The following is a 26,747-nucleotide window of genomic DNA, read 5'->3' as shown; positions in this document are numbered from 1 at the left end:
ATTTGCCTTCTTGGCTTCCTCACCAGCCACGGATGACCAGCAGGGGGCGTGGAAACTTCACATTCAATCATTAGAAGAAGCAATGCATTGTGGCTCTTGCTCAGAGACCTTGGCAAACATTGTTTCTAGATCATTTGTTGAACCAAGGAAAAAGATTCATATCACCAGAATAATGTCCTTTGGGAATATGATCAATTAGTTATGGGACACTATAGCCCAGGGGTGTCAAACTCAAGGTCCGGTCCACAATTTGGTTAGAAACAGCAGAGGACTGTCCCATGGCGCCTTGGCTCAGCCCAGGCTGACCAGGTGCTGATATACAAACCTGGCAGCGGCCATTCAGACCAGAAAGCAGCCAGCCTTAGATCTGCGGGGTCACCCTGGAGCCAGCAAGAGGCCGCCACGCCCCACCCCCACCCCCTGGGCATGTGCAGAGGAGGCAGCAGGCATCCACAGGGCCTGACGTCCCAGAGACCATCTCACCCTGTGGGCTGGCTATGTCCTGAGTGCTTCCCTTTCACCCAGGACACACCCGCTTCGCTGCCTCCTGTGCACACCCCCAGGGGGCAGGGGGAAGCAGCGGGGCTGCCCCTCGCTGGCTGCAGGGCAGTCATCCCGGTTGGATCCAAGGCGGAGGAGTTCTGGCCTGGATGGCCGCACCAAGTTGTAGAATATATCAGCGCCACATCCACACCAGCACCTTAAACTTAAGAAGGTGGACTGGGACCTCAAATATTACATTGGTGAATTTGAAAAGGGATTTGAACTAGATAATACAATATTATGGGGAGAAGCATAGCAGCAGTGACACTTGCTGGCAGACGTGGGAGGTGCAAAAAAATAAAGAAAATATGTATAGCCTTGAAAGAAGATAAGGGCTGGCTGTCAAAACATCTGTGCTAGCAACCTGTTTATGCCAGACAGAGAGCGAAACACTGGGACTGTTTAAATAAGGGAAGCTCTTGGAATTTAAGCAGGAGTTAAACAGACAAAGTGGACAGTAAATACTTTGCCTCTTTTTTATTGTTGCTCTGTGAACTTTCCCTTTGAAGATACAGGACAACTGACTGGTGGACCTCTGGGATTTGGCCTATGTGGATTTGGTAGAGCAATGTAAACTCATTCAAGGTCCCCACGTGACTGAACTCGATTTTACAATTGGGTTTACTATAGTTGTATAGTAATAAGCCATGCTAGTGGAAGGATAAGCTCCCACAGGCTGCTCACGGAATCCAGCAAACAGGAGGTGCAACTCTTCGAAGTTAAATCTGCAAGAAACACCATGCAAACCTACCATGCCAGGCAATCACCCTACTGCCAAACCCCCACCCAAAAAGAAGTCGATCACTACAGGTGGGCCAGATGACCCCTGCGAGTGCTTCATCTGTACCGAAGCATTCGAGGAGGATGAAAGTTCCATAAAGTGCTCCCTATGCAACACGTATGCTCACCATAAGTGCTTGGGAAGAACCAAAAGTATAGCCCAGTTCCTACAATCTACTTCACTTAAAACCACCCAGTTTGTGTTTCCACTATTCTGCCCATCATGCAAGCCTAGACTGGACAAATTCATTATTTTAATAGAATAGGTTGAGACCATAGAAGCATGATTAGCATCACTGGAAGACAAAGAAAAAACACAAAGAGAAACTCCAAAACCCGAAACCCCACCCCACCCCATCAACCCCACCCCCAGGAAACCACTAACCCAGCAAACAACATCTCTATCCTTGTCAAAGATGCGATTGAACATGAACAGAAGCATCCCAACACTATCTTATTTGGACTGGAGGACAACAACGAATCTGATGACATCACAAAGGTTCGCAGCGAAACACCTTTTATCCATGTGAGTCTCAATATTGTTGGGTAGTTGTTCCACTTCCACATTTTTTAGACACCATCTGTTTATAGAGGCAGACGTTCTAAGTTAACTCCCAAGTCTATGTTCAAAAATAATCTTCAATATGTCCAATGTTAAAGTATTTTGCTTTATTCTATAATAGTAAATTGAGTTTAAATACTTTTCATCTTTAATAGCAATAGCACTTAGACATATACAGTTTTACAGTACTTTACATCCTTAAGTGGTTTACAGAATCAGCCTCTTGCCCCAACAATCCAGATCCTCATTTTACCCACCTCGGAAGGGTGGAAGGCTGAATCAACCTGGAGCCTGGTGAGATTCAAACTGCCAAATTGCAGGCAGCCAGTAGAAGCAGCCTGCAGTACTGCACTCTAACCACTGCACCACTGTGGCTCATAATTAATTAATTCCCTGTAGTATCCATTTTTTAAAAATCTTATTTTTAAAAAATCAAAACAAAAAGAAAAGAAGTTATTATAACCAATCTCAATAAAAGTAGTTCTAGATTTAGACGGGAGAGTGCAATCTTCTTAGTCCTACGAGATCTCTTGGTGGCTTTCTGTACTATTGATCCTCTGGCCATCTATTGGAGTTAGTAGTTGGATGCTCCCTCCCTATGATGCTTCAGCTCATTCCTCCACAGCTGAGTCAGTGTGGCGAATTCAAGCAATGAGGCTTCCCCCTGGGGAAGAGATTATTGAACAGAGGCAGCATGCAGATGAGATACAGTTACACATCTCTACCCTCTTCTGGAGTCCTGACCTGTGTTAGCAGGTTGAAAAGCTCCAGATGGAAAAGGTGGTGACTTATCTCAAACAAGAAGGAATGGCTATTAATCCAGAAACCAACCAATTCTGCTCCACTTCCAATGTTAGGTTTTGAGGAAATTGTGCTTCCCCAGGAGCTGGTTTGCAATCTGAGTAAACTTCTGGACTCAGTCTGCTCTGCTTTGGCTGGTGCACCAGATATGACCCATCCTGCAACAGGAGGGATTGGCCAGCTTCATGGCCTTGTCCCCTGACAAGATGGCACTACCCTGAAAATCAGCTGGATGCAGCTGGCCACATAACTGCCAGGAAATCCCTGCATTGCCATAGAACTCCAGCCTTTTGAAGCTGCATGAGCCCTGGTCTGTTTCTTGGAGAATTCAAGATGGCAGGGCTGAATTGAGAGTTGAATCCTAAAGGTCGGGGAGTTGGACCTCAGAAGAATTGCTGACTCTACACCCATCTGCCTGCCTTGGGCACACAGGGAACAACCCTGCCAGGCGCCCCTGGGGACGAGTAGCAGAAGGGACTCACAGGTGACCTGTGGCTGGAGCCCCCTTCTCTTGAGACTATGGAGGTCAGAGGTCGACCTTCAGTACCCCAGACACCGTCCTGATTCACATAAGCACCTGGTGGAATGCAATTGGTGGCTGCTAATGATGTGTTAAGGGAGGCGGTGGCTAAGATGCTGAGCTTGTCGATCAGAAAGGTCGGGAGTTGGGTGGTTCGAATCCCTAGCACTGCATAACAGAGTGAGCTCGTTACTTGTCCCAGCTTCTGCCAACCTAGCAGTTTGAAAGCATGTAAAAAAATGCAAGTAGAAAAATAGGGACCACCTTTGGTAACGTTCCGTGTGCCTTCAGCGTTAAGTCTTGCCAGCCACGACCACGAAGACGTCTTTGGACAGCGCTAGCTCTTCGGCTTTGAAATGGAGATGAGCACCACCCCCTAGTCAGGAACGACTGGCACGCATGTGCAAAGGGAACCATTATCTTTACCTTAATCATGTGATTAATCATTGGTGTGGGATCTATCTGAGCATCTAGCCTGTCTGATTACCTCACCACTTAATGGGGCAACCTCTGCAACTGCTGACCTCCGGCCCAGTCCCCTTCCTTGCCATTTGACCTTTGGATACTGGTCCTGCCCATCCGGAGCCAGAGAGTAAATACCCTCCCTTTTTATGCTGCAGCAACCACACAGAGAACCTCCCTGACTTCATCCCCGTCCCCGTCCCCTTCGCTACCTGGTCTCAGCAACTTTGCCTCACCTGCTTCCAGAGCCCAGAACAGGCACAGGACTCAAGCAGCGCGGACCTCTACCTCCCCCACTCTGGACTCTTCCTCAATGCTCCCCAACAGCAATGTTTCTTCTGGCAGTTCCTGGCCATGGGACCACCGGTGTCTGCAGAATGTGGGAATTGCCTGCCATGAGTTCTGTCTGAAAGGGCCTCCCTGGTTAAGTCCCTCTGGAAGGCCACCTGTGCTGCACGGATTCTGCCGCTGCGGGTCAAAGTCGGCTGTCCTGTAAGCAGAGTCGCTGGCGGCCCTTATCATCAAGGCCTGGAACTACCCCCCCCCTCCTCCGGGCAACCTAAGCACCGATCAGTCGCCTTTGGAGAACCCGGGATGTTCTTTCTTGGGCAGAACTTGCAGCACTCAGGCGGGGAAACCAAGAGGGCCCTGCCGGGGCCCGGCAAGACTGGCCAGCTGTGTCTGGGGGGCCAGAGGGTCTCCTCGGACGGAGCAAGCCGAGCATTCGGCCGCTCCGCACTGGCCAAAACATGAAGAGTGGCCTTAACATTCAGCCTCCGTCTGTCCACAGCCACATTCATCTCCATGCACAATGCCCAGTCGTGGCAACCGCTGGAGGAGGAGCCTCTGGTGGGCAGCCGCCACTGCCGCGGCCTGGGAGGGCTTCTCCGCGGCCTCTCCTGGGCCCCTTCTTTTGGGACTAGGCCGGGGTGGGCAGAAACCCAGAGCTGCTCCCACCCGGGACAGGAGCCGAGTGGCCTCGGCCCCGTTCGGGCAGCTAAGGCCAGACCCACCCGCGGGGAAGCAGCAGGTGGCACCAGCCGGCCCTCGACCGGACTCTCCTCCTGCCCGGTCCGGCTGCGTTGCTGGCCCAGGGGTTGCCCCCGGGCGAAGGGCGGCGCTCGAAGGACGCGGCGCGGGCGGGGAACAAAGGCGCACGTGGCCGCCGAGCACCGACGCCCCGCCCCGGGGAGGGACCAGAGCGGGCGGGAGACGCAGGGGCGGCTCCAGGGCTGCTGAGTTCGCGGCGCCGCTCGCCTCGCCTCCCCTTTCCGCCGCCGCCGCCGCCGCCATGGCATGTTACCTCCGCTCCGCCGCCGCCGCCTGGCCCCGCTGCCCGCCCACGGCGCTCCCCGCGCTCGGCGCTTGGCATCGCCCGCCGCAGCGGCACTGTGAGTAGGGCGCGGGTCGGTCGGGTCGGAGCGGCTCCGGGTTGGCGGCCCCGGAGAAGCAGCCCAGCCGAGCGCCCCAGACGGCCGCCGGGCAGACGGCCGCCCCAGCCGAGCGCCCCAGACGGCCGCCGCCCCAGACGGCCGCCCCAGACGGCCGCCGCTGACCTTGGCGCCCCTCCGCCGAGCGTCCAGCCGCAGGGCCGCCGGGCAGCGCTGGCGAAAGGGACGGCGAAGGCATCGGAAGGAGCCGCCGGGTCCGCAGGGCCGGTCCCCGTCTGGCGGGCGCCTTGCCGGCTTCCTGGAGCTGGGCCAGAGCGAGGAGGCGCTGCTCCCGTCGGCAGCCCGGCCGAACGCCGGCGCTGCCCTGCTGGGGTCTGAGCCGGCGGAGGGCTGCGCGCCCGGCCTTCTTCGCTGGCCGGAGCGGTGGGGCTGGGGAAGGCCTCGGCCCCCTCCTCTTCCGCGGCCCTGGCAGCCGGCCCGCCCGGGCACCTGTTGGAGGACGCGCGGCCAGCTGGCGCTCGGAGGGTGCAGAGGGGCGGCCGGGCCTGCCGCTGCCGGCGTCCTCTGAGCGTGACCTTGTCCCTTTGGCGGGCAGAGGCCGCCCCTCTCCGAGGCGGGGCGGCCCGTCAGCGGCAGCGCGATGTGGCAGGAGGGTGGCGGCAGCCCTGGAGGCCGATGGGGGCCCCTCCGGGGAGCGAGTGGGCTCCGCAGAGGACTGGGAGGAAGGCGCCGGAGCCTCCCGGGCTGGACCGTTAGATGCCCCCAAACAGCCGCCTTTTCTGGCCGGAGACTTTGATGCAGCCCCATAGCCCGGCTGGGGTGGGCGGGGAGAAGCAGCTGCTGGTTGCAGAGAGGAGCCTGGTGGCTGGGGGAGGGGGGATTAAATCTTCCCTTGCAATCCCTTTCAACAACTGGGAAGGAGGCCGGGGCTGTCCAGGGGGCCTACTTCGGGCGCAGGGAAAGTCACCATGTTGCCCCCTCTGTCTTCTCCACAGATGCTGACCAGAGAATCAAGGTTGCCAACCCTGTGGTGGAAATGGACGGGGATGAGATGACCCGGATCATCTGGGCCTTCATCAAGGAGAAGGTACCTGGCACTGCCCACCTTCCCTGCCCCGATGGGCGGGGACAAACCCTGAAGCCACTGAGACTCTGATGGTGGCAGTGAGCCCCAGGTGGACGGTGTAAGTGCTTGGGCAGAGCAGGGAGGAGATGGGGAATCCCAAGGGATCTTGTGGATTCCTGCATGCATCTTAGGCAGCCCTGGAGATACCACAAACACTTTTCACATGCAAGGCAGTGGCTCACGGGAGGCAGCAGTATCAGGTTTCCCTCCAGCCCTGCAGAATAGTGTCCCCTGAGGGCTTAAAAGTGATCCCTGCCCATAAAACCTGCGAAAGAGGAAGTGCACACATACTGCTTCTCTCGGGGATGGGAAAGCCTGCCGAGGGGAGGCGGGCAGAGGGGTGTCTGGTCCTGACTGCTTCTTGCCTGCTGCCTGCAGCTAATCCTGCCCAACGTGGACCTGCAGCTGAAGTACTTCGACCTGGGGCTGCCCCACCGGGACCAGACAGAGGACCAGGTCACCATTGATTCAGCCCTGGCCACTCAGAAGTACAGCGTGGCCGTTAAGTGCGCCACCATCACCCCCGATGAGGCCCGTGTGGAAGGTACGTGCAGAAGGTGAGACCAGGCAAGACAGAAGCTCCAATGAGGGGCCCCCGGGGAATATCTGTCCGAGGAAGGTGCCGCCGTGTCACAGGAGGCGGGCAAGTCATCCTGGCCCCAACACCAGAGGCCTCTCCCTTGTGGCCCCTGCAGAATTCAAGCTGAAGAAGATGTGGAAGAGCCCCAATGGCACCATCCGGAACATCCTGGGGGGGACGGTTTTCCGAGAGCCCATCGTCTGCAAGAACATCCCTCGCCTGGTCCCCGGTTGGACAAAGCCCATCACCATCGGGAGACACGCTCACGGTGACCAGGTGGGCTTGCGAGGACGAAAGGGGTGCCCTACTGCCACCCCAGCGTTCTTGGTGCTGGGTGTCCCATGAGCAGTTCGAAAGGAAAGGCCTGCAGGCTCCAGTTCTGCTACTGCCAGAGCCACCTATGGAAGCCAAGAGAATCAGCAAAGTTGCACTTTATTCAAGGTTTAATAGTTGAATGTTTACGGGAAGTCATTAAGTGAATGTGAATGGGATACAATCTGCTGATCCAATCCAAAAACATTTTCCGGACTACCTGAATCCAGGCCCCAATAAAGTGTGGTAAAAATCTAATCCTCATCCCAGTCACAGCTTCCCGATGGGGACACAACCTCTGTGGAACAGCTTCTCATTAAAGATAACCTTGAATTCAAGCAGTTGGGTCAAGGACAGGAGAGAGAAGCCACACACAGGACAGGGCACTTCCTAGTGGTGGTGGGCAGTAGAGCCAATGCGACAGGCAGAATTGTCAGGAAATGCACCAGGGCAAAGCAAGGTGGGTGCAGGCAGCCATGATGCATCTAAGTGCAAATCCTCAAATTCTCCCACTATGTCCCAGATTATACCAAACGTTACAAAGACGGGAAAGGGACAAAGCTAAGGAATTCCCACGGCTGGTCTGAAGCTTGAACAAGAGAAGAAAAGGCCAGTTTTTTTAGCAAGGCCATTCTGAAGCCACTGCTGGACTCCCCTCAGCAGTGTTGGGGGTGGGGGGTGGGTGGGAACGAGCAGTGGTTGATCCTCCTGGATTTTTCATTTTTCAAAGCATCACTTATTTGTCTTGCCTAAAAATGCAGTTTTTGAAACCTTTCTTGTTTTTAACTGGACTTAACTGCTTACTCTAGATGGATTTTGAACTTGGCTTCTCTATAGCCTGGATGTCTTGTAGAGAAGGGCTGGCTGTAATAACCTCTGTTTTTCAGTACAAAGCCACGGACTTCGTGGTGGATAAATCAGGGACCTTTAAGATGGTTTTCGTGCCCAAAGATGGCAGTGGAGCCAAGGAGTGGGAAGTCTTTAACTTCCCAGGCGGGGGTGTCGGCCTGGGCATGTACAACACCGATGAGGTGAGGAAAAGGGGCAGCTTGGGCAGAGGGGTCGGGCCAGGACTCACACAGACCCATCTTTTCCTGAGAGGGGGGGGGTGCCCAGCCTCACGGGGGTCTGGCCTGCTGAATGTTCCCAATGTTCCTCCTCTGCCTTGGGGAGGGAGGGAGAGCTAGTGCCAGCCTCCCCTTGGTACGTCCCACTGAGCACTTGGCCTGCCTCTTGCAGTCCATCATGGGCTTTGCCCACAGCTGCTTCCAGTACGCCATCCAGAAGAAATGGCCGCTCTACCTGAGTACCAAGAACACCATCCTCAAAGCCTACGATGGGCGCTTCAAGGACATCTTCCAGGAAATCTTCGACAAGTGAGCCATTTAGTCCAATGGGACCGTGGGAGGAAGCCGCCCCTGGGCTCTTCTGACATGGGTCAGAGCCTGCCTACCAGGGCTCTGGTGCCTCTTTGCACTGGCATTGTCTGAGGCGGCCTCCTGTCCTCGTCCTCCCCCCCCCCCACCTTCCTTCTTTCAGGCACTACAAGACTGAATTTGACAAGCTCAAAATCTGGTATGAGCACAGGCTCATTGATGACATGGTGGCCCAGGTGCTGAAATCAGCTGGCGGCTTCGTCTGGGCTTGTAAGAACTACGATGGAGACGTCCAATCAGACATCCTGGCCCAAGGTATTTACTGGCCCTGCCTGGGGCACACAGCCAGCCCCAGGGACGAGAGAGAGGACCTTTAGTCCTTCACATCTGGCAAGAGTGGCTCCTCCTTTCAGCCAGTGCTGCCAGGCCAGGGTGGCACCTTCCAGGGGAAGCAGCTTGGGCTCGGGGCTCCCATTGCTCTATGGACCACAAAGCAAAGCTGCTTGCTGGGGGGGAAAGCAGAGGGAGACCAGCCACACACACCCTGGCTTTCAGGGGTGCGTGTGTTCCCTTAGCAGAGCAGGCGAGGGAGAAGCATCTCGCCCCACAGCTCTTACTGCCTTTCCCACGGCTGCTGGCCCGGCTGTGTCTCTGGGGAGCCGTGCAGGCCTTCTGGGCGCTGGTGAGCAAAGGGAGCAGCGCCCCTCTCCTTCCCGGCCCAATGGACCTGCCTGACCAGGGTTTGGCTTTGCCCCAAGGCTTTGGCTCCCTGGGCCTCATGACCTCCGTTCTTGTCTGTCCGGATGGAAAGACCATTGAAGCAGAGGCTGCCCACGGCACGGTTACTCGCCACTTCCGGGAGCACGAAAAGGTGATTTTGCCTGGAGGGTGGGTGGGGAGTCCTGGGGAAGAGCAGCCCCCCACAGTCCCCCGAGCACATGCTCTTTGCTTGCACCTCTCCCCCAGGGCCGCCCCACCAGCACTAATCCCATTGCCAGCATCTTCGCCTGGACCCGTGGACTGCAGCACCGAGGCAAGCTGGACAGCAACCCGCAGCTGATCAGGTGAGCGCTGCCCAGGCCCTCGTGGGCAGTGAGGGGGGGGGGAGCCAGGGGGTTTTGTGTGCTGGCATTGCCCACTGTGGGAAGCCGTTCCCCTCCCTCCCTCCCTCCCTGAGCCTTCCCCTCCCTCACCAGGTTTGCCGAGACTCTGGAGAAGGTCTGCGTAGAGACAGTGGAGAGTGGGACGATGACAAAGGATCTGGCTGGCTGCATCCATGGATTAAGCAAGTGAGGCCTGGCTGGGATTGGGCCCTTTGGCTGGAAGCCCCGCCCTCCCCCGAATGACCCTCTGACTCTTGTGTCTCCGCAGTGTGAAGTTGAATGAGCACTATGTGAACACCACTGACTTCCTGGACGCCATCAAAGGCAATCTGGACCGAGCCCTGAGCAAGCAGTAGACTAGAGGGGCTGCAGCAGCGAAGACCCTGCTGAGGGGAATCCGAGCGCATACGCATGGGTGCTCCCTTCAGTGGGAGTCCCTCCTGGCCTGTTTCTAAGACTTGTGAGGCCATTGTGGCCACTCTTGGGGAGGAGACCTTGCCCCCCCCTTCCTGTTCTGTGACCGCAGTTCTTGCAAGCAGAGAAGAAAATGATTGAGTGCTGTAACTGCCTTGGGTGCCAAAGAGAGCTATTAAACGATGGCTTCTCCCTTAGTGCGAATCAGTCCGTGCGACCCATCCACACTGCTCCAGCACCACCAGCCAGTCCGTCTGCCAAACAATATTCATTTATTGCTGAACTTCTTCAGAACTGGAAAATAAACACAGTAGCTCTATGCACAAAAGGGGCCAGGCCCCAGGAAGAGAACACGGCGGCCGCAGACTGTGCAGGGCGGGCCTTGACCGTTCTGCCAAGTAAGGGGGGGGGGCGCGCTTTGGAGTCCACCGGGTCAGGGGAGGCTTTCCAACCCAGGCTGCTCCCTCAGAGTTCAGGGCAGAGGTAGATTGCAACATGGGTGGGAGGTGAGCACTTGCGCTCCGGTCCAGAAGCAGATTGAGGGAGATCTGCTTAGCCTCCCAAGAACCCCCCTCCGTCCCCCAGATGCTTCAGCCAGGACTCGGGATGGGTCTTCAGGGTCGCCCTGGCCAGGTGTGGGAGGTAGAGTAAGGCAAGTGGAGGCCCGCAAGGCTAGCGCCCAACTAAGGACCGCCAACCAGCAGAGCCACACCTGGTCAAGAGGCGGCTGGGAGGGCCGCAGAGGCTGCAATGCAGCAAGAGCCCAGCACGGTCCTCCCCGTGCTCTCCTGTGCTGTGCAGCCCAACCTCTCCCACCCCCCCAACCAGGCCCTTCCCATTCCAACTATAGCATGTTGTAGTAGGCAATCTCCTTCATGGTCTGTTCCGCCAGGGCAGACCCACCGCTGGCGTTGCCCACTGCCCCGTAGTCGTAGGCGTTTTCCTCGTAGTCATCCATCTCCTGCTGCCCGTCCAGTTCTGAGGGATTGGTGCCTGCCAGCTCCAGCATGGGATCTGGGGAGAAATGCAAACAGGCCAGGTTGTTTGGGGGTCCCTCCGGGAGGAGAGCACCTGGAACTCCCCTCTCAGCCGTCTCCCTCCCCCCTCCAACCTTGGCTGTCCAGGTTGAGGTCCATCACGCCATGCTTCACTTTCATGTGCCGACTGAGGTTCCCCTTCAGGTTGAACTTGCTGGAGCAGTAAGGGCACTTGAAGGGCTTGCTGCCAGCATGCAGGTGCATGTGGCCCAGGAGGTTGTACATGCGGTTGAAGGACTTCCCACACACCTGCAGGCAGAGAAGACGGGAGGGGAGGGTCAATGTCTGGGCAGGTCCTGGCAAGGGACGGTCAGGCCTGCCTGGCCCAGTGCAGAGCCCCTCCAAGGAAGGCCGGAGAGGAGGCCAACGTGCAGCAGAAGGGAAAGAACACTTGGGATGCAGCTGTGGAGGAGGGGAGACCCGTGAGGTATGGAGCTGCTGCCCTCCCCCCACCCCCCGGGTGCTACCTTGCACTTGAAGGGCTTGACGGGCGAATGGACGATCATGTGGGTCTTGAGCGTCTGCTTCTGCACAAAGGTCTTGAAGCAGAGGTGGCACTGATAGGGACGGACGCTGGTGTGGATCAGCATGTGCCGCTTCATATTGGCCTGCAGCGTGAACTCCCGCCCACACACCTCGCACTTGAACTCCTTCACGCCCTGAGAGAGAGAGACGGAAGTGGCCCCGCTGGCCTGGCCAGTAGCCCTGGGAAGGCCCCCAGCTGGCCTCAGCGGCTCCAGCCAGGACGGCGGAGGCTGCTGGACCCCTGCGTGGCCCCGGCCTACCTTGTGAGTGAGGGAGTGCTGCTTGAGGTGGTGGATCTGGCTGAACTCCATGCCACACTCGGTGCAGACGAAGGGCCGCACATTCTGGTGCTTGAGGGTGTGGTTCTGCAGCTGGCTGCGGTAGTGAAAGGACTTGTTGCACTCGGGGCACGGGTACAGCGTGGGACCCTGGTGCGTGGCCAGGTGGCGCTTGAGCTGGGTGAGAGTGGAGAAGTCCAGGCCGCATTCCACACACACGTGGCAGCGGCCGCTCTCATGCTTCCCCTCATGGGCCTTGAGCTCGCTGGGGTAGGCGAAACCGCGGCCACAGAAGCGGCAGCTGTAGGGCTTGACGTCCGAGTGCAGCAGCATGTGGCGCTTGAGGTGGCTAGTCTGGGTGAAGGCCTTGTGGCACACCTGGCACTTGTGGGGCCGTGTGCCCTGGTGGGTGAGCAGGTGGGTCTGCAGGTGGCTGGGCTGCTTGAAGAGCTTGCCGCAGTGCGGGCAGGAGTGTGGCTTGATGCCGTTGTGCCCCAGGATGTGGGTCACCAGGTTGTACTTGGAGGTATAGGACTTCTCGCACAGGCGGCACTGCCAACGCTTCTCGACCAGGTAGGAATCGTCAATCTGGACATTGATGTCCAGGCGGTCCATGTGCACCTTCTTGCTCTGCTCACCGGGGACCTCTGCCTCGAAGTCCAGGGGCTCCTGCCAGGCAAAGCCCGCCTCACTCTTGCCCTGCTCTGGGGGAGAAGCTGGCAGCTGATTCTCCATGCCACTCAGGGACGGCAGGCCAGGTGGGAAACTGCAGCCGCTGGGAAAGGCTTCTGCCCTGTCCAGGCTGGCTTGGGGTGGGCTGGGAAACCTTTCCTCATAGGCCCCCAAGGAGTGCTCTTGCTGTGGGGGCCTTCGCGAGGGTTGGGACCGCCGGCTGAAGGGTCCGAGGCTTGTCATCCTGCTGCTGTTCTGCCTGGTTGGCTCAGAAGACTGCTCCTCCGGGTTGCTGCTCTCCCCCTGCTCTTCAGGGCCACCAGCGGTCGCTTCGGGGCTGCCCCCCTCCTCCTCCTCCTCCATCTCGCCCCTCTCGTGCTTCACCTTTGGCACCAGGCGCACGGGGGGCCGCTTCCTCCTCCGGGCCTGTTTCCCAAAGGCGGCTTCTGCCTCCGGCCCCTCCTCTTCCTCAGGAGGCTCCCCCTGGGATGGGCCAGACGGGCTGCTGCCTTCAGGCTGCTTCAGTTCAGCAGCTGCTGCCTCATCATCCAGTTTTCCTGCCAAACTGGAGAAAATGCTGTCTGGATTGACTGTGCCTCCCAGGAACTCATTCTCGGATACTAGACCCAGGACAGCGGCCTGGGCCAGCGACAGCACCACCACCGCCTCCGTCTGGGTCCCGGAGCTGGCGAAGCGTTCCATGCCTTGCACCATCCAGCTGAGCTGCAGCACCTGCAGGAAGGAGAGAGGAAGGAAAGCCGTGAACTCCTAGGCCTTCGAGTGCAGGCACAGCACCAAGCTCAACACCAGGGAGCCACTGATTCTCCACCCATGGCCAAAGACCAGCCAGACGCCCAGGCATCTCCATCCACACTGGCCAGGCAAAATGTCATCCCGAAGGAAGCCGGCATCATCAGCCAAAGGCAGCTATGGGCATCCTTCTCTCACCCCAGAGAATCACAACTGCCAAATAAGGTGTGTGATTCTCACTTAACAACTGCTACATTGACGGTTAGGTGACCATTTGAAGTTGCGGCATCACTGAAGATGTAACTTTACAAGTGGTCCTTGCACTTATGACCAACACAGCATCCCACATTGGCAACAGGCTTTTGGCCCGCAAGAACATCAAATTGGAAAAATCGCAAGTTGTGGTCAAGTGATGTCTTGCTTAGCGACCACATTGCTTAGCAATGGAATGGCCAATCCCAAATGTGGCCATTAAGAGGCATGCATCACAAGTCATTTTTTCACCTGACTAGGATGAGAATTTAACTCAAAACGGGCCCCAGATGTTAGTCCAAGTGAAGGACACCACCCCCAGCTTCACCACCCCCCCAGGAGCCTCCCCCAGGTAGGGTGGAAGGAGCCGGGTGCCCAGGGGGGGCTCTACTCCAGGGAGAGGGGCGGGGGGGAGGGGCGGCCCAGGGCCAGTACGCCTGGGGGGGGATCTGCCGGGGTGTGTGTGGCAGGCTTGCATTGAAAGAGTCCCGGGAGGAAAGGGGCGGCAGGGCAGGGACTGCGAGGGAAGGGGGAAAGGGTGGCTGTGGACCGGGGGGCCCCGGAGAGCAAAGCAAAGGCCTCCGGGGCCGCCCACCTCGCTTGGGCACCTACCCGCTTGTGCCGGGTCCACCCCCCCACCCGGGCACCCGGGGAAGCTCCGCGCGCCTGCCGGGAGGGAGAGGCGCCGAGGGGCCTGAAGAGACCTTCCGGGAGCCGCCGAGATGCCGCCTAGGCCGGAGCTTCCGCCTCAACTGCCCGGACCGGGCGAGCCGCAGGTGCGGAGCCCCGCCCCTCGAGGAGGGGGCGGGGCTGCCACGGAGGCCTCGCCCCCTCGCGCTTGCCTCCCTTGCTCGCGCCGGAAAAAACCTTTCCGGGCCCGCCCGCTCCCCCGCGCACGCACGCCCCGTCTCCCAGGCAACGCCCCGCCCATCTCTCCCTCGCAGCTTTCCCCGCCCCCTCCGCACCGCTTCCCGGGGAGGTTGGAGGGGGCCGCCTGGAGAAGCCCGCCCCGCCCCATGTCCAAAGCGCCTTTCAGGCAACTGTGCGGGGGGGCACTGTTTAGCCCCCCTCATCCGGGAGCCCCCTTGGGAGCAGTTGCCCCTCGCAGAGGCTTCTTCTCCTGGGGAGGCGGACGGAGGGGCAGGGGAGCCGCTGGGGCTGGCAAGGGGAGGCAGGGCAGCCGCCCCAGGGAGCCCCGACGGCCCTGCTTTAAAAGCCCAGCAGAGTCCCTGGGAAGCAGCGACGGGGCTTCACCCTCCCCTCCCAATCCCAACTTGTCAGAAAAGCAAGCAGGCTTCCCCCCCACCCTCCAGCGCCAGGATCCTCAGCTGGCAACCCAAGCGTCGCCCTGAGGACCATCTGGAAGTGGAGCTAAGGTGGCTTCGTGACTGCTGGTCACAACATTGTAACAAAACCACATGGCTTCAATTGGCGCCTACTCTGGTTAGCCCCCCTCTACCAAAGGCATCTGAGGTTTATGTATTACAACACACATTTTGCACCATCATGATTTATACTGGACAGATCTGGATGATGCACCGTGGAATGTAAGGCTGCCTGACCTCACACATCCTGAGCTATTTGAACACTGAAAAAAATGGCATATAAACCCTGTTCCTTGAGCACCGACCTCCCGGCTCCATGCAGCAGATCAGATTGATGGAAGAACTCAAGGGATGTGCTGCACCAGCAGACATGAACTCCTCCCACGGGCTGCCAGCCAGCCTGCCTTTCTCCCTCAGCAAGGAAGACTAGAGACCCCCCTCCAAAGCCTTGTCAGCCCTAGAAGGAGAGGGTCCCTGGGTGGAGAGGAGGGACTGTAAAAATAAAGTCACTCTGGTGGCTGTGACAGTATGATGATGAAAATCATTTGTCATGGGGCTAACTCTAGGCAGCTCTCAAACATACAAAATTAAGAAATAAAAAGGAAGTTTAAAAAAAGCAAAAGCAAAATGGAAGAATAAAATAAACTAACCAAAGAAAAATGAATACATCAATACGATTAGTTAAAAAAAGATGGCTGGGAGGACAGAGACGGCATCATTTGCGTCATCATGTGTAGAAATGTAGAGTTGAGTATCCTCTGCATATTGATGATATCTCAACCCTTGGTGCGGATGGAGGTGGTGGCCCTTTGAGAGCTGTATAAAGTTATTCAAAGTCTCAGGACGATCTCGCCCAATGGATTCATGCACAGGTTAAACAGAGAGCACCGAGCCCTGTGGCACCCCACGAAGCAGGGGCTGTGAGTGGGACCTCTTGCCACCATCAACACCAATTGGGAGCATCCTCAGAGAAAGGAGCTGAACCAGTTTAAAACTTGCTAAGCCAGCCCAAGGGGATATCATGGTTGACCCTCTCAAAGTCAAGAAGAGTAACGATGGTTGCATAACTTCTATCTCACTCTTGCCAGAGACTGTCCATAAGTGCGACCAATATTTTTTCTGTCCCATAGCCAGACCTGAATCCAGATTGAAAGACATCCAGGACACTCTGGAGTTGCCAAGCAACCACCTTTCATACCACTCCCTGTAAAGAAAAGATAGGAAACTGGATGGAAATTATCCAGTCAAGGGATGGCTGCTTAAGGAGAGGACAAACCAGAACCATCAGATCGCACAGGGTAGGCCTCCTCTGAATTCCATCCGCCAGTCAGTGCCGACTGGCGACTACGCGGAGGAGAGCCTTTTCAGTTGCAGCTCCGACACTATGGAACAATCTCCCCGTGGAGATCCGCACCCTCACCACCGTCCAGGCCTTCCGCACGGCCCTCAAGATCTGGCTATCCCGTCAGGCCTGGGGATAGGACTTTACTCTCTCCCCGCCCGAATGCTGAATGAATGTTGTGCTTTTATTGTTAATTGTTTTTTTACTCACATTTTCTTTTATGTCTTGTCTTGCACTCCCCTCCCTCATTATTGTAAGCCGCCCTGAGTCCCCTCAGGGAAAAGGGCGGCCTATAAGTGTTCAATAAAACTCTAAAAAAACTCTAAACCTCCTTAAACAATCCCAGGAATATCCTCTCTCGCAGCCAGGTATCTTGAACCCATGTGTGAACCCATTTGCTGGTCACCATCTGGAGTCTTTCAGAAAGGGTGAACAAGGATTTAAAGGACAGGTTGTTGCACAGACAGCATTTCCTTTTCCTTAGGGGCAACAGGGTCAAACTGATTCCAAATTATTAGCAAGATGATTCCCTGAGCACCACACAAGAGTTCCAACAAATCCAAGCAACTTTTTCTGACAGGTGTTCAACAAATTCTTCTGGTGTCAGTGATTCAAGCCCCAGAGTCTTTGCACTGTACCTCTTGCAACGCACAAAGGGGGTGGGGCTTCAATTGCACAGCTGTGGCCACCATCTTGGCTTCTTAACCCTTCTAAAGACGCCCTGGTGCTTAGATTCAGACATCACAACTGCTAAGAATGGCAAATCAAGCAAAGGGTTTAAGAGGTGAAGACAGGCAGAGATTGCAAGCAGCCATCTATGGCACCAGGATGAAATCCTACCGTAGCTGCAAAGGTGAATCGCCCTGACCTTGCCTGGCTGTGAAGACTATTAAACAGTGGCCTCCAAGAGTGGGGGGGGGGGTGTCGGGAAAAGACAGGATGGCCATTTGTCTATGATGATAAGAGATTCCCTTAGGCCCAGTCCTCTTCCATCTTCATAAACAATTTGGATGAGGGAATAGAAAGGGAACCAACTTTTTACTTAGGGGGGGATTGTGTCTCATTAATTCCATCTAATCATATATTTATTTAATACTTATATAATGTAGAGGTGATCCCATGCTAAGTGGTTCTGGGCAGCTTAAAAAAATTGGAATAATGAGGTAGAGCAACTGTCTCAGAGGTGGGTTGATGTCGGTTCAGCCCAGATCAGCCAAACCGGTAGTAGCAGCGGCAGGAGGCTCTGCCCACCCACCTGGATGCTTCTGCGCATGTGCAAAAGTGGTGCGCACGGAGGCGGGAGCACACCCAAACCAGTAGTAAAAAAAAAGTAGCAACCAACCTCTGAACTGCCTGTGGACATTCTCAGTCCTCCAGGACACAGTTGTCTCAAAGGTGTTTTTTCAAAAGGCACCTGGTCTGTTTTTTCCTTGAGGTAGGAGATCTTTTACTTCTTGGATGGGAAGCAAAACATCTTCTTCTTCTTCTTTTTCCTCAGTCCAGTTGCCTTTTGAAGAAGCCCCTTTGAAACAATGAGGTGGACCCTAAGTGTGAAACGACAAACATTGTATGCCAACTAAAACACCCCACTGCCCTGTCTTGCACCAGGGAGAACTGTTTTTTCAAGAACTTTCTGAAGATCTTCGGGATGGATCTTAAAGTAGAGTGGATGGCATTCTAAGGGCACAAGACTAGAGAAGCTGTGACAGACAGCATTGTTTGATTGACAGGACTTCAGCAGAAACTGAGGGAGTGGGCACTCCCTCAGATAATGTGGCCATTTGTTATATTTGCAAGAGTAACAAGCACCTTCAATGGCACCCAAAAGTCAACTGGCAGCAACTGCAACCTGCAGAGGAGCAGTGGCATCTCACAGGCATAGTACAGCATACCCATCACTTCCAGTGCTGACATATTGCACGCATCAGTTTTTGAGTGGTCTTTAAGAGCAATATCTATGCTCACTTAGTTTACCCTAATGGAGCCTGAGTTTCTTTCTCCCCGACAGTGTCTAAAGCTTCCAGGCCTTTGGCAACCTGACTTGGGCAAGACGTACAGTTGGGTCTTCAGCCTACTGAGGGTAATGGATCCCAATTGCTCCCCATCAATACAGCCTGGGAACAACCACGGGAAAGAAGAGAGCCTGCAGAAGGTGGTGCCCTCCACTCCCAACCTCTACCGTCCACATGGAAGGATGCTACAATTGAGGGTAGTGGAAGGAGCTGCTGAAGGGCCAGGAGCGATGGCTGCCCCGCCTCCTTCAAGGCCAAAGAGCTGCCCTCTCTCAAAGCCGGCTAACCAGAGATCCCTCCAGGCATCTCTAACAACCTGCATCTAACAAAGGGCAGCTGTGCTCACAGGTTAAAGGACCTTGTCCACTTCATTATGTGGCTCAGTAACCATAAAATCTGCTCCAGGAAGCCCATAAGTCAGCCACTCAGTTGAAGCCCAACTTAGAACAGAGCAACTTCATCTGCTGGACATCTGGAATATTCTGCACAAGTGTCCCTTCCGTCAGCTCATCCTTCCACATTGAGTCACCCCAAAGCCAACTGCTGGAGAGCCCCTCTCCCCACCTGGGTCTTTGTGCCCCCTGGCAGAGTCCCTGCATTTGTCTAGGGTGCTGCACTGTTTTCCCCAGAGTGCCTCCTTGGCACTTCCATTACCACCATTCACCAGAAATGGACTACTATCACCAACCTCAGGATTCCACTTTCCTTGCCCTGCGGTGCTCCTCCTGGTTTTTCCATAATGCTCTTTAGTAAACTAGAGAAGGTTTAGCTAAGTTGCCAAACAACCTCACTCACATCAGTGCCCTGTGCAGCATGCTTTGCTAACTATCAGTTTTGACATATTTTGGTCAGTGTGTCACAAGCATAATCCATCTTTTGCTTCAGGTATGTTGTGCAGGCCAGCAACTGTAATATGAAGACCACTTGCACTTAATGGTGACTTGGCAGACTCAAGATGGAGGGAACAGCTGGCCTGAGCATTTCCCACCACTGACCTGCTGGACACAAAATTAGGAAAAGCAGCTTATTACCCAGAGAGTTGAGGATGGAACATTGGAGAACCACCAAATTATTTAATTTTAATCTAACTTATAGTTTGGTCTTAATTATAATTTTATTTGCTCTAAATAGATTGCTGTCCCAGGGAATTTCTGGAGTGACTCTGGGCATGCTGATGGGATGGATCCCTCAAGCTGCCCACCCAGCCCTTCCCCAGCCCAAGAGGACCATCCCTTTCTTGCCAGGTCACACTGTGGACTTCAGCCCACCACCCCTGGGTTGCATCTGGGCTGCAGCCTGGCCCTGCTTTCCCCAGTTGCAGAATCCTTTGCAGTGAACAAGAGCCACAACTAGCCAACTGTGTGAGCTCCATGCCATTAACCGAAACACAAATGGCAAGTGAGGACAGGATGGGTCACGAGCGGACCAAGTTCCCCCTCCTGCCCAGGCCCAGGGGCAGCTCCTGAGGCCACCGAGGGGGACCTGGCAGGCCTCCAGTTGCTGGATGCTGCCCATCTGGAAGAGAAAGCCCTTCTCTCTGGCTGAGAGAGGCTTTGTTTGTTGGGGCAGATGTTCCCCCCACACACACACAACAGACATACCATTTTGATTTTTAACTAAGAGTGTGTGTGAGAGAGAAAGAGGGATTTCTTAAGGATAGATTCTTCCTCTTTTCATTTGGCCACCTTTATTTTCTGCTCAGTTGGGAATTAACTTTCTTCTCCACCCCCCAGCCCCCCCAAAGAGAGAGAACGTGAAAAGCCAAAAGGATTTTACATCTTTACATAAGGGGGGGTTGGCACAGCCTGTGAATCCGGGCTCCTTTCTTTTCAAGCGCTCTCCTCTTTCCCCTTCCTGCAACTCCATTCAGCCTTTCTTTTCAGAGCTCTCCATCCCCCCCTTCCTTTTTTCCATCGCTTTTCACTCTGTTTCTCTCACCCCCACCCCCCTTTGAGGCTCCTTTCCCCCCTTTCATCCTTCCTCTAGTTGGTTCCTCTAGTGTGTCTGTGTGTGTGTGTGAGGCACACTGCTTCTTTTTAAATAGCGTTTCTATTTTCAGAGAGCACATGGAACATGTAGGAAGAGAAATAATTTCAGCAAAAAAGGAACGTGAAAGTCTTTCTTGTTATTTTAGCAAAAGTTATTTTATACCAGATCTTTGTAAGACAGTAAAGCTCTTATTCTCTTGCCACTGTGATTGTCTCTCCACAAGCAGCACAAGTGTCCCCATATTAAAAAAAATGTCCAGCTGCCACTCTGGTGCGTGTCTTGGTTGTGCAACCGCCACCAATTTCCTGTGGGCTCATCTGGAGCATGGCGGTTCCTCGGCCTGCAAGTGGCCTTCCGCCTCTTTCTTTGGGGCCAGTCTGGGACGGGGTCTCCCGTGTGTGCCAGGCCAGAGTGGCCCCTGCGGTCGCTCCCTCTTGAATTAAAAGGCTGCTCTAGAAGAGACGCCTCACTCCGGTGGTGGCAGGACATCTGTCTCTGAAAACGGGACAAAGGAATCTGGAGAGGAATTCCCAGGTGGCTGTCATTCTACCAAGCGAAAAGGAAGAAGCAGCCTCTGTTGGGGCCACTGGAAACACCCTGCTTAGTTTTTGATATTTGGGAAGATGGACGGCAAAGGGCTCTTTCTCTAGAACTATCCCAACTGTAGCTCGGCCTTTTGCCTGGCCTCTGAGGCATTCACATCCCACGGCAGGAGACCAGAGGCAGAGAGGCTCCCGCAGAAGGTTGACCACCTGAGCTGCTTGTGGGAATCCTCTAACTAGTCATTAGGCACAGGTGCTGAAGATGTGGCAGAGGCCCTAGGAAGCGGTTTTTGATAAGCTCACCATAAGGGGAAATCAAGTGCACCAGCTCCTCAGTGAGGAGAGAAAATGCTATGAGATAAAAGGCAAAGGGAGAGGTATTTAACACTTGCTTTGCTTCAGTGTCTTGTTCACTGCAACAAGGAAGTATAAAGCCCAACAGGACAAAGAGGAAGAAAAAAACTTGAGCTGATTGAAATCAGGGCAGGCAATAACAGTTTATTTTGAATGAATTTAAATCTCCAAGGCTACATGGGGAGGTACAGAGGGATGACAGAGGACATTAACACTGGGCCCTGCCCAACAAAATGTAATTCAGGGGTAAAAAAAGCAAGGTTTTACACTTAGGCAGGAAAGATCAAATGCACAGGTAGAGAATAGAGGGCATCTGGCTCAATAGCAATAAATGTAAGAGGGATTTAGGAGTCCCAGTGGACCACCACTTAAATATGAGCTAGCAATATACTGTAGCTGCCAAAAAGCCGATGCAATTCTATTAATCCTCTAAATTAAGAGAGGGAAAGAAGCAAGTTCATGTGACGTGTTAGTATCACTTTACACTTCTTTGGTAAGACCACACTTGGAATATCAACATCAAAAAAGATGTTGAGACTCTAGAAAGAGTGCAGAGAAAAGCAACAAAAATGATTAGGGGGGGTGGAGGCTAACATATATTAAGAATGGTTGCAGGAATTGGGTATGGCTAGTCTAATGAAAATAAGGACTGGGGGTGACATGATAGCAGTCTTCCAATATTTGAGAGGCTGCCACAAACAAGGGGGGGGGGGAATCCACCTACTCTCCAAAGCACCTGAAGGCGGGAGACGAAGCAATGGATGGAAACTAATCAAGGAGAGAAGCAACCTGGAACTAAGGAGAAACTTCCTGACAGAGAGAACAATTGACCCATGAAATGGCTTCCTTCCAGAACTTGTGTGTGCTCCATCACTGGAGGCTTTTAAGGGAGAGACTGGACAGCCATTGTCACATTTAACATAGAAGAGTTCTGTACACAGTTCTTCACATAGGAAGCCAATACCAAATACCCAGATGCAGAATGGGGGCTCTCTGACTTGGCTATATGACTTGTAAAGAAGATAATGGGATTTAGTATAACCTGAGCCTGAGTCAGCAATGTGATGTGGCTGCAAAAAAAGGCCGAGGCAATTTTATCCTTCAACAAAGGAAGCCAACTGCTAAAGCCCCAGAGGCAAAAGTTCCCCTTTAAGCTGCTTTGCAGAGACCCTGAGACTTCTGGGGGACTTCAGGAGCCCCGCTTGAGGGATGTCGGTCAGCCAGCCAGTCGAGTCAGGTCCAGGAACCTGGGACGAACGAGATCCTATGCAGAGGCAGATCAAGCTGAGCATGTGGAGTCCTGAGCAGAGAGGGCGGAGGAAGGGCACATGGCAACCTTTTCTGACCTTCCAAAATCCAGGAGACAGAAGAACGGATCAAACACAGCCAGGAGGGGGATTCTGACTAAATGCTAGATAAACTTCCTGGCAGGAAAAGCCCTTAAAAAGCAGCATTTGTTTCCAGCGGGGGTTAGTGCGGGGTCTTCCTTCCCTAGATGCATTCAGGTGGGTCCAGCCGGCCTTTGAGGGGCCACTTGGATTTCTCTCCTGAGCAAGTGGCTGAAGCCTAAACAGTTGTCACCCTTCTACCATACTTGCCAGAAAAAATGTTAAGCCCTTCATTTGAATCTGATTCTGAAGAGAGATGGGGGAGGGGCATGGGGGAGGGGCGAATGCAGCATCTTCCTTCCTGTCCTCAGGGCATCAGCTGAGCCCCTTCAGAAAGCCTCTTTTGGAGAGTCCCCCCAAGCAGAGGAAGGGTCTGTTAGCTGAGACTGAATGGGGGGGAGCTGAGGGGGGCCTCTGAGCCCAAGTGTTAGGGACACAAACAGCCAGGAGAGAGGCAGGCAGCGGCAAGGGGGCTGGAGGGGAGGGGCCACGCGGGTGCTCCTGCGCTCAGTCTGGGAAATAAAATTCCCCATAAATAAATGCAAATGCAGTATGGTGAAAGCAGGCAAAGTTGAAAGACAGGCTTTGTTCAGGACTCATCCAAGAGAACAGGAGACAATCTAATGTTCCTAGCTGCACAGCCGAAAAGCCAAAAAAAAGAAACAAAAGTGAAATCGCTTTGTATCACAGACAGTGATACAGATACAGATACAGTCCAGCCCGATGGAAGAAATGAAAAAACCAAAAATCCCTCTCCTCTCCGCTAGGTCTGACCTAACTCAAACGGCAATTCGAAAATGTTTGAATATCTATGTCTCCGACAATAAAATAAGCCACAATAATGGAATTGTCATTTATGCTCACGCTTCACAATATAAATCCTGCCAAGGAAGCTTACATCAGCACTGATGATGCTACCAATTTGATGATGTCTGCAAGGAACAACCAAGTTCAGAGAGCACCAAGGACGCCACCGAAGCTTACATCAAATTAGAAGCCAGAGACTGGGAAGATACAATGGGGTCCTCACCTCTGGGCTCATACAGAATATTCGCCGCCTGCTTTCTGTGCAACAACCGTGGGGAAAATTGTATTTCCCCATCTCTTTCCTAGGCAGGTCCTTCCCCTCTTCTTCTTCTTGGCTCCTGGAGCTTTCCCCTTGGGGAGCCTCTTCTGAACTGTTTTTCACCCAGCCTGTTGAACTGCGATGGCCAGAATTGCAGAGAGCTTCAAAAGGGGTCTGGCCAGGGCAGAGTGGGCCAAATACTAAGGGGGATGTGGACTTTATGGTTCTCGCCTTTTCCTCCTGGGCGACACCTAGATTCTTCTCCGTGTTCTGCCGCCAAGTCAGGTCTCCCCTCTGCTGGGATCACTTTGGATCTCCTTTCTCCTTTACAAAGGCTTTGGAAAGGAGGCAGTAATGCTGCTGGCAACAGTGTCTCTTCACCCATCTCCCTCCCCTCCACAAGAGACTCCTTCAGTTACCTGAAGTCAGCTATCGTCTCTGCTCCAGTCTAGGGAGACACCCAGCATCTCCAAGTGCCTCGGGTAAGGCTTCCTTCCAGCCTCCTGATCCATCTGGGATGCCACCTTTGGACATGCTTCAGTTTCTCAGGGGCTTTCCTAAGAGGCGGCACGGAGAATTAGGCCCAGTCCTTGTTTGCTTATTTATAAAATGTGGAGGCTGCCAAAGGTTTATAAAGGTTTTATAAAGGTTTATAAAGGTTTTATTGGGATTTATATGCCGCCCTTTTCCCTGAGGGGACTCAGGGCGGCTTACAACCACAGGGGAGGGGGGTGCAAGGTCAAAAACAAAACAATATGTGCACAAAGAAAAAATAATAAAACACAACTTTCATTCAGCGATCAAACACTCGGGCGGGTAATTGGAAACCTATCCCCAGGCCTGCTGGGAGAGCCAGATCTTGAGGGCTGCGCGGAAGGTCTGGATAGTGGTGAGGGTACGGATCTCCATGGGGAGCTCGTTCCACAGGGTCGGGGCGGCAACAGAAAAGGCTCTCCTCCGTGTGGTCGCCAGTCGACATTGACTGGCAGATGGAATTCGGAGGAGGCCCAGTCTGTGCGATCTAATTGGTCGATTTAGGGAGGTAATCGGCAGAAGGCGGTCTCTCAAGTACCCAGACCCGCTACCATGGAGTGCTTTAAAGATGGTCATCAGTATCCTGAAGCGCACCCGGAGACCAACAGGCAGCCAATGCAGCTCGCGGAGGACAGGTGTAACGTGGGCGAACCGCGGTGCGCCCACTATCACTCGCGCGGCTGCATTTTGGACTAGCTGCAGTCGCCGGATGCACTTCAGGGGCAACCCCATGTAGAGCCCATTGCAGTATTCCAGTCTAGAGATCACAAGGGCTCGAGTGACTGTTGTGAGAGCCCCCCGGTCTAGGTAGGGCCGCAACTGGCGGACCAGGCGAACCTGGGCAAATGCCCCCCTGGTCACAGCTGACAGCTGGTGATCGAAAGTCAGCTGTGGGTCCAGGAGGACTCCTAAGTTGCGGACCCTATCTGAGGGGTATAAAATTTGACCCCCCAGCCTAAGCGTTGGTATATTAGCCAAATTATTGGGGGGGAAACACAACAGCCACTCGGTCTTATCCGGGTTGAGTACCAGTTTGTTAGCACTCATCCAGTTCCTAACGGCCTCCAAACCCTGGTTCATCACGTCCACCGCTTCATTGAGTTGGCACGGGGCGGACAGATACAATTGCGTATCGTCCGCATATTGATGGTATTTTATCCCGTGCCTCCGAATGATCTCGCCCAGCGGTTTCATGTATATGTTAAATAGTAGGGGGGATAGGACCGAACCCTGAGGTACCCCACATGTTAGGGGCCTCAGGGACGATCTCTGCCCCCCGACCAACACCGACTGCGACCTGTCCGAGAGGTAGGAGGAGAACCACCGCAGAACAGTGCCTCCCACTCCCACCTCCCGCAGTCGTCGCAGAAGGATACCATGGTCGATGGTATCGAAAGCCGCTGAGAGGTCAAGGAGAACCAGGATGGACGCATAGCCTCCATCTCTGGCCCTCCAGAGATCATCGGTCAATGCGACCAAAGCGGTTTCTGTGCTGTAACCAGGTCTGAAGCCGGACTGGAAGGGGTCAAGATAGCTAGCTTCCTCCAAGGCCCGTTGAAGCTGAAAGGCCACCACCTTCTCAACAACCTTCCCGATAAAGGGAAGGTTGGAGACAGGACGAAAGTTGTTTAAGATGGCTGGATCTAACGATGGTTTCTTCAGGAGGGGTCTCACCACCGCCGTTTTAAGTACGGCGGGGAAGTGCCCCTCCCGAAGGGAGGCGGTGACAACCGCCTGGATCCAGCCATGTGTCACCTCCCTGCTGTTAGCCACCAGCCAGGAGGGACACGGGTCCAAAATACAAGTGGAGGCACTTACAGCTCGAATGGCCTTGTCCACATCCCCAGAGGCAACTTCCTGGAACTCAACCCAGAGCTGATGTAACAAGTAATCCTCCTGTGACTCAGCTGGACCTACTGCGGTGGAGTCCAAGTCCGATCGAAACCGAGCTACTTTGTCCGCCAAGAATTGAGCATAATCCTCAGCCCTACCCTGCAAGGGGTCTCCCGCATCCCTCCTATTAAGGAGGGAGCGGGTTATCCTAAACAGGGCGGCTGGGCGCGACTCGGCGGACGCAACCAAGGCAGAAATATAAGATCTTTTTGCGGTTCTTAATGCTCGGACATAGTCCTTGGTGCAGGTAGTTAAAAGTGCTCGGTTCGCCTCGGACCTATCGGACCTCCACTGGTGCTCTAGGCATCTCCTCCGGCGTTTCTTCTCCCGGAGTTCCTCGGTGAACCAGGGAACTCTCCGGGATCCACTGACCCGGAGGGGCCGTAGCGGCGCAATCCGGTCGAGAGACTCCGACGCCGCCGAGTACCAGGCGGCAGCCAGAGTCTCCGCCGAACTGTGGGCGAGAGTATCAGGAATAACCCCAAGCTCCGTCTGGAACCTCAAAGGGTCCATAAGTCGCCTGGGGCGGAACCACCTGGTCGGTTCCTCCTCCCTACGGTGGGGGTATGGCCTCCGGAAGTCAAGCCTCAGTAGGCAATGGTCCGACCACGACAGGGGTATGATCTCATTACCCTTCAGACCAAGATCACACATCCACTGCTCCGAGAGGAATACGAGGTCGAGCATGTGACCCGCTGCGTGGGTTGGGCCCCGAATTACTTGGGTCAAGCCCATGGCTGTCATGGAAGCCATGAACTCCTGCGCCCCGTCAGAGCGTTCACCGAGCGATGGCAAGTTGAAATCCCCCAGAACTATAA

The 26,747-nt window shown here is 54.6% G+C and overlaps 2 protein-coding genes across 3 annotated transcripts in view; one reads left to right on the top strand and one right to left on the bottom strand.

The window, feature by feature from the left end:
- Positions 1-4,893: 4,893 nt before the first annotated feature.
- Positions 4,894-10,167, top strand: IDH2 (isocitrate dehydrogenase (NADP(+)) 2). The gene is made up of 11 exons (XM_014053779.2): positions 4,894-5,059; positions 6,055-6,146; positions 6,564-6,729; positions 6,881-7,041; positions 7,965-8,108; positions 8,317-8,453; positions 8,617-8,768; positions 9,212-9,324; positions 9,420-9,517; positions 9,650-9,742; positions 9,825-10,167. The coding sequence occupies exons 1-11, from the start codon at positions 4,960-4,962 to the stop codon at positions 9,910-9,912; spliced, it is 1,344 nt and encodes a 447-aa protein (XP_013909254.2). The 5' UTR covers positions 4,894-4,959; the 3' UTR covers positions 9,913-10,167.
- A 58-nt stretch (positions 10,168-10,225) lies between these two features.
- ZNF710 (zinc finger protein 710) overlaps positions 10,226-26,747 on the bottom strand; it is a 24,825-nt gene continuing 8,303 nt past the window's right edge. The window contains exons 1-5 of one of the 2 annotated variants that reach the window (XM_087704422.1): positions 14,097-14,150; positions 11,793-13,214; positions 11,475-11,666; positions 11,082-11,256; positions 10,226-10,984 (exon numbers count right to left, since the gene is read on the bottom strand). In XM_087704422.1, the coding sequence (XP_087560548.1) occupies positions 10,815-10,984; positions 11,082-11,256; positions 11,475-11,666; positions 11,793-13,196 (1,941 nt within the window). In that variant the 5' untranslated portion in view covers positions 13,197-13,214; positions 14,097-14,150 and the 3' untranslated portion in view covers positions 10,226-10,814. Of the gene's footprint in view, positions 10,985-11,081; positions 11,257-11,474; positions 11,667-11,792; positions 13,215-14,096; positions 14,151-26,747 lie in introns of those variants that run through there. The other variant, XM_014053778.2, reaches the window with a different exon arrangement.

The sequence above is a fragment of the Thamnophis sirtalis genome, unplaced genomic scaffold (assembly GCF_051295495.1).
Source record: "Thamnophis sirtalis isolate CommonGarterSnake01/CBP01778 unplaced genomic scaffold, rThaSir2_p1.2 scaffold_2, whole genome shotgun sequence".
NCBI lineage: Eukaryota > Metazoa > Chordata > Lepidosauria > Squamata > Natricidae > Thamnophis > Thamnophis sirtalis.
Note: the sequence above shows the minus strand (reverse complement) of the source record. Positions and strands in the feature narration are given on the sequence as shown.

Excerpts from the sequence above, each read along its gene's own strand:
- IDH2 (XM_014053779.2), top strand. The coding sequence starts at position 4,960 with ATGGCATGTTACCTCCGCTCCGCCGCCGCCGCCTGGCCCCGCTGCCCG. Across the intron at positions 6,730-6,880 it reads CGATGAGGCCCGTGTGGAAG|AATTCAAGCTGAAGAAGATG; the intron begins GTACGTGCAGAA and ends TGGCCCCTGCAG. Across the intron at positions 8,454-8,616 it reads TTCCAGGAAATCTTCGACAA|GCACTACAAGACTGAATTTG; the intron begins GTGAGCCATTTA and ends TCCTTCTTTCAG.